Source organism: Adiantum capillus-veneris, chromosome 20, assembly GCF_014529385.1.
Source record: "Adiantum capillus-veneris isolate H3 chromosome 20, ASM1452938v2, whole genome shotgun sequence".
Taxonomy (NCBI): domain Eukaryota; kingdom Viridiplantae; phylum Streptophyta; class Polypodiopsida; order Polypodiales; family Pteridaceae; genus Adiantum; species Adiantum capillus-veneris.
This window is the reverse complement of record NC_140950.1, coordinates 142,023,536-142,037,076: the sequence shown is the minus strand read 5'-3', so window position 1 is coordinate 142,037,076 and position 13,541 is coordinate 142,023,536. Positions and strand designations below refer to the sequence as shown.

Below are 13,541 nucleotides of genomic sequence, written 5' to 3'. Positions count from 1 at the left end.
ATGCAAATCCAACCAAGAGCCAATATTCACTGCATGCTCATCTCCTCTACCATGCAAATTACTAAGCTAAGCTATGCTAATATGTGTGATTATGTGAGGAGATGTACATCTTTCTTGTAAGAATACTCCTTCTTCCTCTCAATCTACTCTCATACTCCGCTAGCTCTCACCATCTTCAAAGGTGTGTGAGGTCTTGGGTCTGAGACCGTGAGGGAATTGATGTTGTGTTTGATAAATGTTTTGCTTAGTGCATGAAGTTTCCATCTTCATTGCACTAGCTAGTATTGAAGGAGCACAAAGAATTGTATTGTAAATGTCTCTCTTGATGGGAGAAACCATAATTCGAGGCCTTTTGGAGGGGGGACCTCCGGTCCTCAACTGTTGTCAATTGCTTAATTTCTCTCTCTTTTGAAGTATTGTTCATGCTATCTAACTAGGTGTTATGATTTTTGTTGCTCTCTCCACCCAAGCACTCTTGTTAATCTCATTAGGAATCTATTGTAATGAAATGCTCACTGTGTTCATGCTATTTTCCGCTACACACTGTTGGTATACTTGCATTGCCCACCTCTCTCAGTTTTTCCACCACAATATATGCTGCATAGTTTGTAAGGCCTGCATATGAGGAGAAGCCAATGGTGCACATATATTTGGTGGATTCCAACTTTGCACGCGATTGAGATCTCTATTTGTGATCGTGGATGGTACGGAGAAAATTCAGGGGCAACTTTGGGGGAATTTTTTTTTGCCCTTCGTCGAAATATTCCCTTTCACTGGAATATCTTGGCCGGACGACGGCCGAAAGACAATCGGAAAATGGCTGTCCGGTGGCCGGTGGCCGATGGTCCGTGGTCTTTGGCTAGTGGTGGGTGGCCAGTGGTCTTTGGCCGGTGGCTGGATTTCCTTGGCCGGTGGCCGATTTCTAGCAGGACTTGTCTACCCAAAAGCGGCTACACATGGGCGCATGGCAGAGTCCTACTTGGACTTGGCTATCTAAGGGTGGCTGCACATGGGTGTCCAGAGGTCCCTTACATCTATATAAGGAGGCCTTCTCATGAGTAATGTGGTAGAATGGTGTGCACACTTGACGCACACAACACATCCTTGTGTAAGGATTGTTAGTCCCTTGTATTCCTACTTGCTCTACTTGTCTAAATCACCATCTAAGCTCTACCTTGAGAGCGCATGGGTGGATGACGCCATCACTTTGTAATAGTGTGTTAATCTAAAGTTTTTAATTTGCCACTAATCTACTTTGCATCATATCTCTCTCTACTCTCCCTACTATTAGATCCTTATTGTATTCCTCATTTCTTACACACACAAGTTACTAGGCCATTAAATGTTACAACATATGAAATTTGGGAGGTCTTACCACTTATGTGTGGCAGTGTCTATATTTCTTACAACGATTTGGTCATGGTAGTAATTGACAGCTTATAGGCTAAAACAAGGCTTTGATAGAAAATATATGATTGTTCTCACAAAAGACAAAACATAACAAATCTATGACACTTACCATGGAAATTATTTTTTGGATGCTATGTTGTTGACATATTAAGTGCTCAAAGAAAATCTTCATATTTTGCATCACTTACCTGATTGTTAGCTTCAATTGGTCAAAAATACCTCGAATTGATTTGCATATGTTGATTGACCAGTTTCTTTTGTGATTGCAAAAGCTTGTATTTGAAAGTTCACAAATCTTGCTCAATCGGGCCATCTGAAGTAGCACATCTGATGCACACATGATAGCCAACACATCTGCAAAGTGTTTGGTGCTACAAGCCTTTGGTTAGTAATGTTTTGTCATTGTGGCCTAGCTACCTTGAGGCAATGTTCTAAAATGATCTAAAGGACTACCTACCTCCGTGTTTTGAGAGGCTATGCAAACTGTCAAGAAGCTCAACCACTGCCTTGAGTTGCCTTGAGTGTTTCAGCACTTAGATGGAGATCTAAAGGACTACCTACCTCCGTGTTTTGAGAGGCTATGCAAACTGTCAAGAAGCTCAACCACTGCCTTGAGTTGCCTTGAGTGTTTCAGCACTACACCTTGAAAATCACGTTTTGAGATGTTCCCACCTACAAGTCGCTGGCTAACAATTCTATGTCTTTTGATATGTGTTAGGCCCTGATGCTTCAATAGTGGTTTATTAACTTTTTATTTGTAACCAAGGTTTAGACCTTTGAACTCTAAGGGTGTTTTTACACCTATAATGGTTAGTTTAAGTAGGATTTCTTTAGCCGTGCAATGGACTTCTTGGCGCATCATGGCAGTTAGGAGTCGTTAGTCGTTTTCTACTTAGAGCAGTCGAACTGTATTCGGTAGTGGGCTGTAGCATGTGTTTACATGATGCAGAGTATGCAGTAATATAATACAATTCCTTTGTGTCAATGATGTTCTGCAGTTTTTTGTTGTGTAGTAAAGGCATGTCATATGCAGTTTACTGTGTATTTACCCTGAATTACTGTTAGGGAAGTAAGCCCTAACACTTTGATGATCCTGCAATCGGTTCGAATTCAGCGTGCACCACATGGCAGTCAAGAATACAATGGGAGAACTAATATGCAAGTTGATCTTGACCACCTGAGGGAATTCTCCAATTGGGTAACCCCGCAGGAAGAGTTTGAGGAATATGCAACCAAGTTCTTGAAGGAGTTCTTCCCAAATTTGCTAGGGGAAATCAAAATTGCAGTAGCTGACAAAGTAGTTGCTGCATTTCTACCTTTTAGGGCATGCAACTTACCTTCTTGTTATAATCTATGAAAAGAAAGTGTTGGTACAATATTCTACGACAGAAAAGAAGAAATCATGTATGAGTGGGTCACAACAAGGGTCCAATTTACCACAACACTCATATAGCACCCAATTTTGACTTAGAAGAGAATTTGTAGTAAGGGGAAGACAGAAAGAAGAGCCGGGCAATGTTGGCCAAGCTGAACGTGTAAGGGGGGATACTGTAGGAGCAGGTACTATTGGGGTGGAGACTGAACTGCAAGAACATGAACACAGGCTGCAGGGGACCCCACCTGCAAGCCAACAAGGCCAACAAGCAACTCCTCCTACAAGAGATCCAATTGTGGGAACCTTGGTGAATGTATTGATAGTTCAGACAATCTTTCAGGCAAGAAGACAATTACAGTTTACAGGAATAGGGACATCATCTTTACCTTTTAATCCACTTTTGGTAAGGGTACTCAGAACATTTCTGATACCTCCATTGGCTGCACCAAATCCCAAAGTGGGTGCGGCAAAGTTCAGTGGGAAAAAGTCCCAAGATGCTGACAGCCACGTTGGTCAGTTTCAATTAAGGTGGTCTGCAAGTGGATATGAGGCAATACATGCGGATGGAGTAAAGAAGGAGCATTTTGCAACAACACTGCAGGGAAAAGCCATGGATTGGTTCTTGCAGTATGGTATGCCTGCTTTTGCTAATTATAGTGATTTGAAACAAAGATTTTTGTTAAGGTTCAGGGAAGACAAAACACCTGAAGACATTTTGAAGAAATTGAGAAAGTTAAAGCAAAAATACTTCTTGGTTGAAGATTATGCCCAAAAGTTTAAGAATTTAAACAACAGATTGGAAGTGGCACAACAGCCTTCTATGGAACAGTTGGGGGATTAATTTTGTAAGGGACTCAAACAGGAATACAAGAGTGCAGTAGCTGGGAGACCCCCATTAGCCAATGCACAAGATTTTACTAATTTGGTTGAGGCAGCCACCCGAGCTGAAAGAAGATATGGAGGTAAAACTATCCTACGGAAAAAGAAGAAGAAGAAGAAAAGTGATGACTCAGACTCAGAATCCAAAGATTCAGGGTTAGAAACTGATGATTCACATCAAGATACAGGTGTTGACACTAACAATGATGAGGATGAAAATTGGTTAGAAAAGAAGAAGGTGTTACCATATACATGAGGTAGTGATGTGTGTGAACACACTAGGACCGCCAGGGCATTTTTTCCCTCTTTAGGAGGTTTTTTCCCCCAAGCATTGTATATACGCCCGTCACCTCTAGGGCTATCTATCTTTCCATTGCACACTAAGTAACACACTCTCTATTGTGTGCCTTGAGATTCCTTCATCTTCTCCAAGCTGTGTGTGTTTCTTTGCAACCCTAATTCCAACAATTGGTATCAGAGCAGGTTACGTTCTCCCGAGCTTAGTCGCCAGCTGCTCCAGCACACGCCTGCTCACTTTCTCCGATTACAATGAGGTTTGGCGAGCGTTCCCAGGTCGACAAATATTTCGAGTAAGCTCAAAGAGCTTAGTTTGCTCAGATTTTTGATTCGAGCTCATTTCGGCCACCGTTTCCACTACAAGTAGGTCTGCACAGGCAATTTCGTCATTTTGTGTAAAATTTTTGTCAGTGCCATTTTCTGTATAACAGGTGCCTTACAGTCTTCTATGGTTTGTGCTATATAGCACGTTTGTTCCTGCTCCATTTCTCCTATTTTTGAGCAGTTTTCACATCAAGTGCAACATTTACCATGGCTGACAACAACACAGATGTCTTCAAGATGTTTGCTGTTGAGGACAGGTTGGATGGGGATAATTACCCTATGTGGGCTTATATGATGCAACATGTTCTTGTGTCAAAGGGCGTCTGGGATATTGTGCAGGGCATTGATGTACGTCCTGGTTCTGAGGATGTAGGCGATGTTGAGGATGTTGTAGGTCTTGCTACTATTAGAGTTGTTTTGCCTATGACAGAACAAGCTCGTTGGGATGTAAAGGATGCGCAGGCTCATGCATTGATTGCGTTGTTTGTGAAGCGCACCATTGTTCCTCACATCCGTTCAACAAAATCTGCAAAACAGGCTTAGGATATTTTGGTTGGTCTTTATGTAAGTCGCAATGAGACTAAAATTGGTTTGCTGTGTAAAGAGCTGGAGTCGAAGATTATGCATGAGGAAGATGATATGGGCACTTTCCTTGCTAGTGTCAAGGATATCAATGACCAACTTATTTCTGTAGGTGAAGTCATTTCAGACAGTTCCCTTGTACAGACTTTTCTTGATGCCTTACTAGATTCTTACTGGACTTTTGCGAGTACTCTGAGACTTATGACCCAAGGAAATCCAGAAGTTACCAAGTTTGATGCATTATGCACATTGCTGTTGCAAGAGTCACTTTCCAGAAAAAACAGGACTAGATAGCGTGCAGTTGAACAAGCTTTTATTTCTTCTCAAAGAAAGGGTGGTAACAACAATGCAGCCACTTCTTATGGTTCTGCTGCGAGTGGCAAAACTTATGTTCCTAATGCTTCTGCTGGCAACACTTTGTTTGCCAATTCTGGTGGTAAGGGCAAAAAGAAGATGCGTTGCCATTATTGTAAAGCTAATGATCACTTGATCAACTTGAAGGCCAAAGAGGATAAGAAGAAAGAGGGTGGTTCCACTACAAATGCAGCCATTGTTGAGTCTTCTGTGAAAGGAGACTGTAAAACTGATGTCGACGCAGAATGGGCTTTTAGCGTAGAGTGCACTTACAATCTTGTTGTTCATGATGCATGCTTGTCAGTTGTTGCAGATTCACATGTGTGGTATTTAGATAGTGGTGCTACAAAGCACATTACCTCACATCGTGAATTGTTCACCTCTCTCAAGTCTGTCTCTCATGGGAATTCTGTCACTTGTGCCAACAATGCCTCTTATCCGGTTCAGGGAGTTGGAAAGATTGTGATTACTGCTGCAAATGGTAGTTCCTTAACACTTGTGGATGCACTTTATGTACTTGGGATCAAGAAGAATCTTTTTGTATGTATCTGCACTTGCTAGACTTGGACTTGTAGCCAAATTTGTGGATGACAGATGTAGAGTACATGATCTTAGTTTTGGTGATGAAATCGTAGCTTCTGGGCTTTTGTGCCCTGGGTTGTATAAGCTCACTTTGTATGACAAGTGTGGACAAAATTTTGCAAATGCAATTGCAGATTCAAGGGCTATTTCAGATACAAAACTTTGGCATGCACATTTTGGTCATCTAAATTTTGTCAGTTTGCTGCGTTTGCAGAAATCTGATATGGTTGCTTCTTTGCCACCTCTTGAAGCACCTATCAAACATGTTTGTGAAGGCTGTATTTTGGGTAAGATGCAGCATTCTAAGTTTCCAAAGGATGGTTCAGTTCGGGCCACATGCAGGTTGCAGCTTGTGCATAGTGATATTTGTGGGCCCATGCAAACTCCGTCCTCAGGCAATTACCTGTATTCGTGACTTTCAATGATGATTACTTCAGGCATGCATGGGTATTTCCGCTTAAAGCAAAGTCCAAAGTTTTTATGTGCTTCGAACAATTTTTGGCTATGTCTGAAAATGTCTCAAAATGTACTATGGGCACCCTCTGTTCCGATCGAGGGGGGAGTATATGTCTCATGAATTCAATGCATTTCTGGCTAGTCGTGGGATAAAACACCAATGTACAGTGCCTTATACACCTCAGAAAAATGGTATTGCTGAGAGGAAAAAAGGGCCACTTACGAAAATGGCACGATGTATGGTCAAAAGTAAAGCTTTGCCGCATTCTTTTTGGCTTGAGGCCTCATATGTGCCACTTATGTACTAAACAAGTGTCCTACAAAGCTTTGCAGTCTATTACTTCATATGAAGCATGGCATGATAGAAAAACTTCTATCGAGCACATGCGTGTTTTTGGCTATTTGGCATATTCTTTGGTGCCACAAACCAAGCATAGAAAATTGGATGATAAGGCTGTCAAATGTATTTTTGTTGGTTATAGTGCTAAAAGCAGAGGTTACAGGTTGTATCATCCGCAAACAAATCGTATTCTGGTTTCAAGGGAGGTAGTGTTTGTGGAAGATCCTATTCACCCCTTGCTGTCATCTACTAGAGAGAGTAATGTAAGCTCACAGGACATTTATGACACTTTGTTGCCTCTTTTCAATGGTGGAAATACGAATGTAAGTTCCAATGAGGCAAATGTATAGCCTATGGGGGTTTCTGAAAATGCTACAGATCAGCCTATTACTAATGCAGATGTACATGATGTACCTGATGAGGAAAGGGCTGAAAATGAGCAGGCTAGAGGTATGCCAAAATGGCTGGTGCACACTTTGCGTGACAGTAAATTGGATGCACCTTTGTCTAGTCGTACTCATTGAGGCTCTTGCCATGCATCTTATGCATCAGATTATTATGCTTTGGCTGTGTCTAGCTTACATGATGTTGAGGAGCCTCTGTCTTTTGATGAAGCACAAAAATCAGAAAATTGGATGGCTGCCATGCAATCAGAATATGATGCACTTATAGAAAATGACACATGGACTTTATGTGATTTGCATCCTGGCAAAAAGGCCATTGGTACGAAGTGGGTTTACAAGTTGAAACGCAAGCCGGATGGTGAGATCCATCGCCATAAGGCTCGACTTGTTGCAAAGGGTTATGCACAACAAAAAGGCATAGATTATGAAGAGACTTTTGCTCCCACTTGTCGTATGACTACTGTGCGTTTTCTATGTGCATTGGCAGCTCATTTTGATTGGGATGTATATCAATCAGACATTGTTACTGCTTTCTTGAATGGTGACATATTTGTGGAAGTTTATGTAACGCAGCCTCGCGGTTTTGTCATAAAAGGACAAGAGGACAAAGTGTGCAGATGTAAGAAGGCTTTGTATGGGTTGAAGCAATCTCCTCGTCCTTGGTATGAGAAAGCTGACACTCATCTAGTCAAACAAGGCTTTCCTAAACGGTCCAACAGAAAGCACATTGTATGTAAAGCCTGAGGGTGATGTACTTCTCATTGTGGTTCTTTATGTAGATGATTTGCTGATCACTGGACCAAATGAGACACATATTGCGGAATTTAAAGCTAATTAAATGCTACTTTCAAGATGAAATATTTGGGGTTGTTGCATCATTATTTGGGCATACAGTTTTATTGCCTTGTGTCAGAAAAGTTACATAGAGACATTGCTATGTAAGTTTGAACTTGAGGATTGCAAATCTATGCCACTCCCATGGAAAAATGTTTGAAGTTGAGTCTACATGATGCTAGGATCCTGCTGATGTCACTCTTTACCAAACTGCTATTGGCTGCCTCATTTATGTATGCAACACGAGGCCAGATATTCACTTTGCAGTCTCACAGGTCAGTAGATTTATGCATAGCCCAGGGTCTATAGCCCAGGGTCTATAGCCCAGGGTCTAAGCATTGGCAGACTGTCAAGAGGATTTTTTGGCTACCTTAGTGGCACTTTACATCTTGTCTTGTTTTATCCCAAGGGGGGATCATTGCCGCCAGATTTACATGCTTTTTTGAGCTCAGATTGGGCTGGTTGTTTTGACATGCGAGTGTCCACAAGTGGTTTTTGTTTCATGTTTGGCAGTTCGTGTATATCATGGTTGAGCAAGAAGCAACCTACTGTGGCCACTTCTAGTTGTCAAGTTGCGTACAGGGCAATCTTCACAGCTACGGTTGAGTGTGTATGGCTCAGACGCCTTCTGGCTGATTTGGGTGTTGGACTGGACACTGTCAACACTATCTACACTGACAGTCAGAGCGCATTGGCAGTTGCGAGGAACCCAATTTTTCATGCTCGCACAAAGCACATTGAGGTGCATTACCACTATGTCAGGGAGAGGCTTTCAGCAGGAGAGATCAGCTTGGCTTATGTGCCAACACAGTACAACCTTGCAGATCTTTTCATAAAGGCATTGTATCGTGAGAAGCTTGAAGCTTTCCGCAAAGCTTTGGGCTTACTCCCCTTTGTGGACTAATCATGTCCTTAGGGCATGGCACTTTCCTTTACTCACGTGCCAGCTCTCGTTCACCACAATCACTCCAGGGGGGATTTTGTTACCATATACATGTGGTAGTGATGTGTGTGAACACACTAGGACACACACCCTTTGTGGACTAATCATGTCCTTAGGGCATGGAACTCACCTTTACTCATGTGCCAGCTCTCGTTCACCGCATCACTCCAGGGGGGATTTGTTACCATATACATGTGGTAGTGATGTGTGTAAACACACTAGGACTGCCGAGGCATTTTTTCCCTCGTTAGGAGGTTTTTTCCACCGAGCATTGTACATACGCCCATCACTCTAGGGCTATCTATCTTTCCATTGCACACTAAGTAACACACTCTCTATTGTGTGCCTTGATCTTCCTTCGTCTTCTCCAAGCTGTGTGTGTTTCTCTACAACTATAATTCCAATAGAAGGCAAAGAAAAAGGATAAGGAAAAGAAGAAGAAGAAGAAAGATAAGGATTCTCCAAACAAGGATAAAAAGCAGGGGAAGGATGTGGTGACTACAGATGCAATCAACAAAATTATTCAGGATAAATTACAAACTCTGGGCATGAACCAGTTTGGCATGTTAAAGAAACCATATTGTGATGTATGTCAAAGGTTTGGACATGACTATGATGGTTGTTTTTACAACTCGGATTTCAGGGGAAGAAGACCTGAGTACATTACTCAAATGATGAGGGAGGCCGCAGTGAGCATGATTGCCCCTCAAGGTCCTAATAGGAGATATCAGGGACCTACACCTTAGAGACGGTTTCAAAATCCAAATAATTGGGGATATGAAAACAGGAATCAGAACAATATGCCACAACCACGATGAGATTACTGTGGAGTCATGGGTCATCGTTAAGGACAAGATTGTGAACTTTGGTGCCGACATCGGAATGATAGAGGAATCCCTATTTTCAGGTACAACAATAACAATAATAATCAACCTCCAAAACAGAATCCACCACTTTCACCACAGCAACAGCAGCAGCAAAGACCTCCGGGTCAGGCTAATTTAGTAATATTGGAGGAATGGACTAAAGAGGCATGGAATGAGAAAGAATGGATTGAAGAAACGATAGAAGTTGTCAAAATAAAATAGCAAACTGATTAGCAGGTACATGAGACTAAATTTGCTTAGGAAACACCTAAGCATTACAATTGTGATTGTATAGCCTGCATCCTCATTGAGGATATTCCAGAAGCCAGTGGGTGCACTGATGCCATGGTGGTCACTAGGGCAAAGGCCAAGGTTGGAACCTCCACCTTGAAAGAAGTAGACAAGCCAGACAGTTTGAATTGGAAAGATCAAAAAGCAGTAAGGACAGGGGTACTCAAAGAAGTGCAAACCTCTCAAAGAGGGGGTGTACCACCTGAGAAATTGAATTTTGTTATAAGATCCTTGGATGACCAGGGGAGACGAAATTTAGATCGCAGTCAAACTGAACTACAAAAATAGGTTTTAAGCTCAAGAGACTTCATAAGTTGTCAGAGAAGGAGCCAGTAGCTACATTTGGAGATCCTATTTTGGAGAGACCTCCAATTTCTAAGGCTCAGTTTGCTAATGTCTCTTTTGCTGAGGTGCAAACTGCACTAAATTTGTTTAAAGAGTATGTGGAGCAGTAGTCTCTAGATCTCACATTTTTTAGCAGAGAAAATGATGGCCTTCAAACTGAATTGAAGCAGGTCAAGAAAGGGGTTTTAAAGGACAAGAAAGCACAAAATGAGATAGAGCTTTTGGCTAAAAAGGTTCAAGATTTAACCAAATCTTAGGAACTGATGAGATAGGAGTTGGACTCTTACAAGCAGGAGTGTCAATCAGAGAAAAGACTTCAGCGAGAATTTCTAAACAGAAGGAAGAGTGGTTCCAAGTACTGCAAGAGCAATTGATTGAAATGTCTACTGTTAATACATTTTTGGAGATTAGCAACAGGGTCTGCAAAGCAGAGTTGTAGCTTGTAGAAAAGTGGAACAAAAGATTAGACACATGTCAGAAGAAGAGCTGGATGTAGAAGGTTGGTATGTCAGTACAGGAGATATTGAGAAAATGAAGAGTTAGGTCATGGCGTATATGAAAGGAGTGTGGGAGCAGATATGAAAATGTATGATGTGGTTAGTAAACCCTATCAGGCTTTTGCAGAGGAGTCCAAGGAAGAAATTTTTCTTTTACAGAGACAATTAGCTGAGTTGAAAGAGAAAAATGCAAAATTGCAACAGAAGGTGCAAGTAGAGGTGGAAATGGATACTACACCAGCTGAAACAGTTCAGACTACATTTAAAGTGGAAGCTAAGGGTATAGTTTAGATGACAGGTCAAGAAAGAGTTCAGGGATCAGTTTAGGAAGCAGGTCAGACTGCAGTTTCAATTCCAGTTATACAGGTTGATGATATAGAGGATCAGGAGAACATGGAAGAACTTTTGCTGAAGAGTGTTGAGGTAATGTCTGAAGATCCAGGTATTGATGCTACATCACTTGAAGCTGCTCAGAACATGGAGGAACAGTTGGGAGATCCTGTTGAAACTAGAGATTCAGGCCTTCAAGAGCAGTAGCCAAAAGAACTTTATTTTGGTTTTCAAGTTTGTTTGGTCAAGGGATATTGCAGGTTCTTACAATGTTTTGCAAACATTGCCCACCGGATGTGCCAGGTGCTAGGCCCTGATGCTTCAGTAGTGGTTTATTTACTTTTTATTTGTAACCAAGGTTTAGACCTTTGAACTCTAAGGGTGTGTTTACACCTATGATGGTTAGTTTAAGTAGGATTGCTTTAGCAATGCGATGGACTTCTTGGCACATCATGGCAGTTAGGAATCGTTAGTCGTTTTCTACTGAGAGCAATCGAACTGTATTCGGTAGTGGGCTGTAGGGTGTGTTTACATGATGTAGAGTATGCAGTAATATAGTACAGTTCCTTTGTGTCAATGATGTTCTGCAGTTTTTTGTTGTGTAGTAAAACCATGTCGTATGCAATTTGTTGTGTATTTACCTTGAATTATTGCTAGGGAAGGAAGCCCTAACAATATGCAACAACGCATGCTTGTGTCCCATAGAGGATATACCTATCTTAGTGTCTCAATATTTTGTCCTACCACGCCTAGGTTTTCATAGCACTTGGGATGGCTGCAGTAGCTAGTGTGACCTTAAGTGCATTAAAATGTTGTTGTTAGAATTCTTTCCAATGAAATTCTTTGCTGTTGGCTTTCAATTGGTCCATCATAGGAACAATTTGGGCAAAGTTTTTAATGAACCTTTGATAAGAACTTGCAGAGCCCAAAAAAATATGGAGCTCTTCTAATTTTTCTAGAGAAGGCCATTTTCAAATGACATCCACTTGGAATTGATCCATATGTAGTCCAACAGTAGAGACTACATGTTGCAAATACTAAATTTCTTCTTTCAAACTAGAGTGCTTTGTTAGCTATGTTCCATCGAACTGAGATCGACAAAATATTGGAAACTGAGAGAGTGAGAGAGTGAGAGAGAGAGAGAGAAGAGAGAGAGATTTCATGAAAGAGTGTTAGATTTTTTTACCTGAGAGTGTTTGGGATACCGATCGTCGTGGTTTAGTGGTGTACCTCCGCATAAATTGGTTACCGCCGATTGTAGTGCTTCAATGGGGTACCTCGCCAAAAACCACAAGGAGTGTTAAGAGTTTTGTCAAGCTCAATGTTCATGATCATACAAGATGTCAATGTTATTAATTGTTTGTTTTATGTTTTAAAAAAAAGAAAACATGCAAGTCTCCTTGCATGGGGGAGTTTGCACAGTCCTCCCCAATTTTTATAATACGAGGGAACGTGCCATTCCCACGACATCGTGCAATTTTCAGTGTGTTCATTAACTGCATTCTCAGTATAAAAAATCAAAAAATGATAATGCTTACTCACCGTGATTGAATGTCTGTCGGCAATGGACTTCCTTGCATCAACTATGTTGGGCATCTCCTGCACTTAACCCGCTGTAAGAGACGACATCCCAGGGAGGATACCCTTAATGAAGATTTTGTGCTATTGCAAGAACACCACAATTTGTATATATATCGATCAATCCACCACCAAGCATGGAATCGTACTCCCAACAAACGTTGACTAGTGATCATATCGCAAATTCTAATATCTATGGCTGTGTACGTGATTGCATCTATTGACCCGCATGCCTTCCAGATTCCTATGTAGACGTAGTTGATTGTGTCTGGATAGAGACCCTTCCTGCGATCTTGTGGCGGCGTTCCGCACAACAAGCTTGCATAAGGTCAATAGCCTTCAAGGTGCAAGCATAGGTGAATGGATTTGTAGAAATGCCTTTCGTTTGCATTTGCTTCATGTTGTGTGTATTATGGGGAAAGTTCATTCCAATGCTTTGCATCCACTGAAAATATCGTAGAGCTTTCTGGCCCTGCTCTTGTTGCACACATCCCACAATCAGTGCATTCAAAGAGGCGACGTTCCTAGCAAGAAGGTCCTCAAGGATTTTTTGTGCTTTGTCAAGCGCACCACATCTGGCATACATATCGCCCAAGGCATTGCCAAGCACCATGTGACTAACAATATCAGTCTCAGTTGTTGTGTCCATAAGAGCCTCTTGCGTAGAGCTACATGCCTTCGAGATGCACGCATAGGTGATTGCATCTGAAGAGAGGTGCAACTGGAAAGAGGCCCTCGCGTCACATCAGCTGAAAACAGCCTAGAGCTTTCTGGCCTATTCTCGTTTGCGCACATACCTGTTTCTGAATAGCTTGTGACTGACTAGCACTCTCATCATAAATTCTCTCACCCAT

The 13,541-nt window shown here is 41.7% G+C and overlaps 1 protein-coding gene across 1 annotated transcript; it reads left to right on the top strand.

Moving 5' to 3' along the window:
• Positions 1-11,004: 11,004 nt before the first annotated feature.
• LOC147433328 (uncharacterized) lies at positions 11,005-11,316 on the top strand. Its single transcript, XM_086493000.1, has 2 exons — positions 11,005-11,059; positions 11,114-11,316. The coding sequence occupies exons 1-2, from the start codon at positions 11,005-11,007 to the stop codon at positions 11,314-11,316; spliced, it is 258 nt and encodes an 85-aa protein (XP_086349126.1).
• The last annotated feature ends 2,225 nt before the right edge of the window (positions 11,317-13,541 follow it).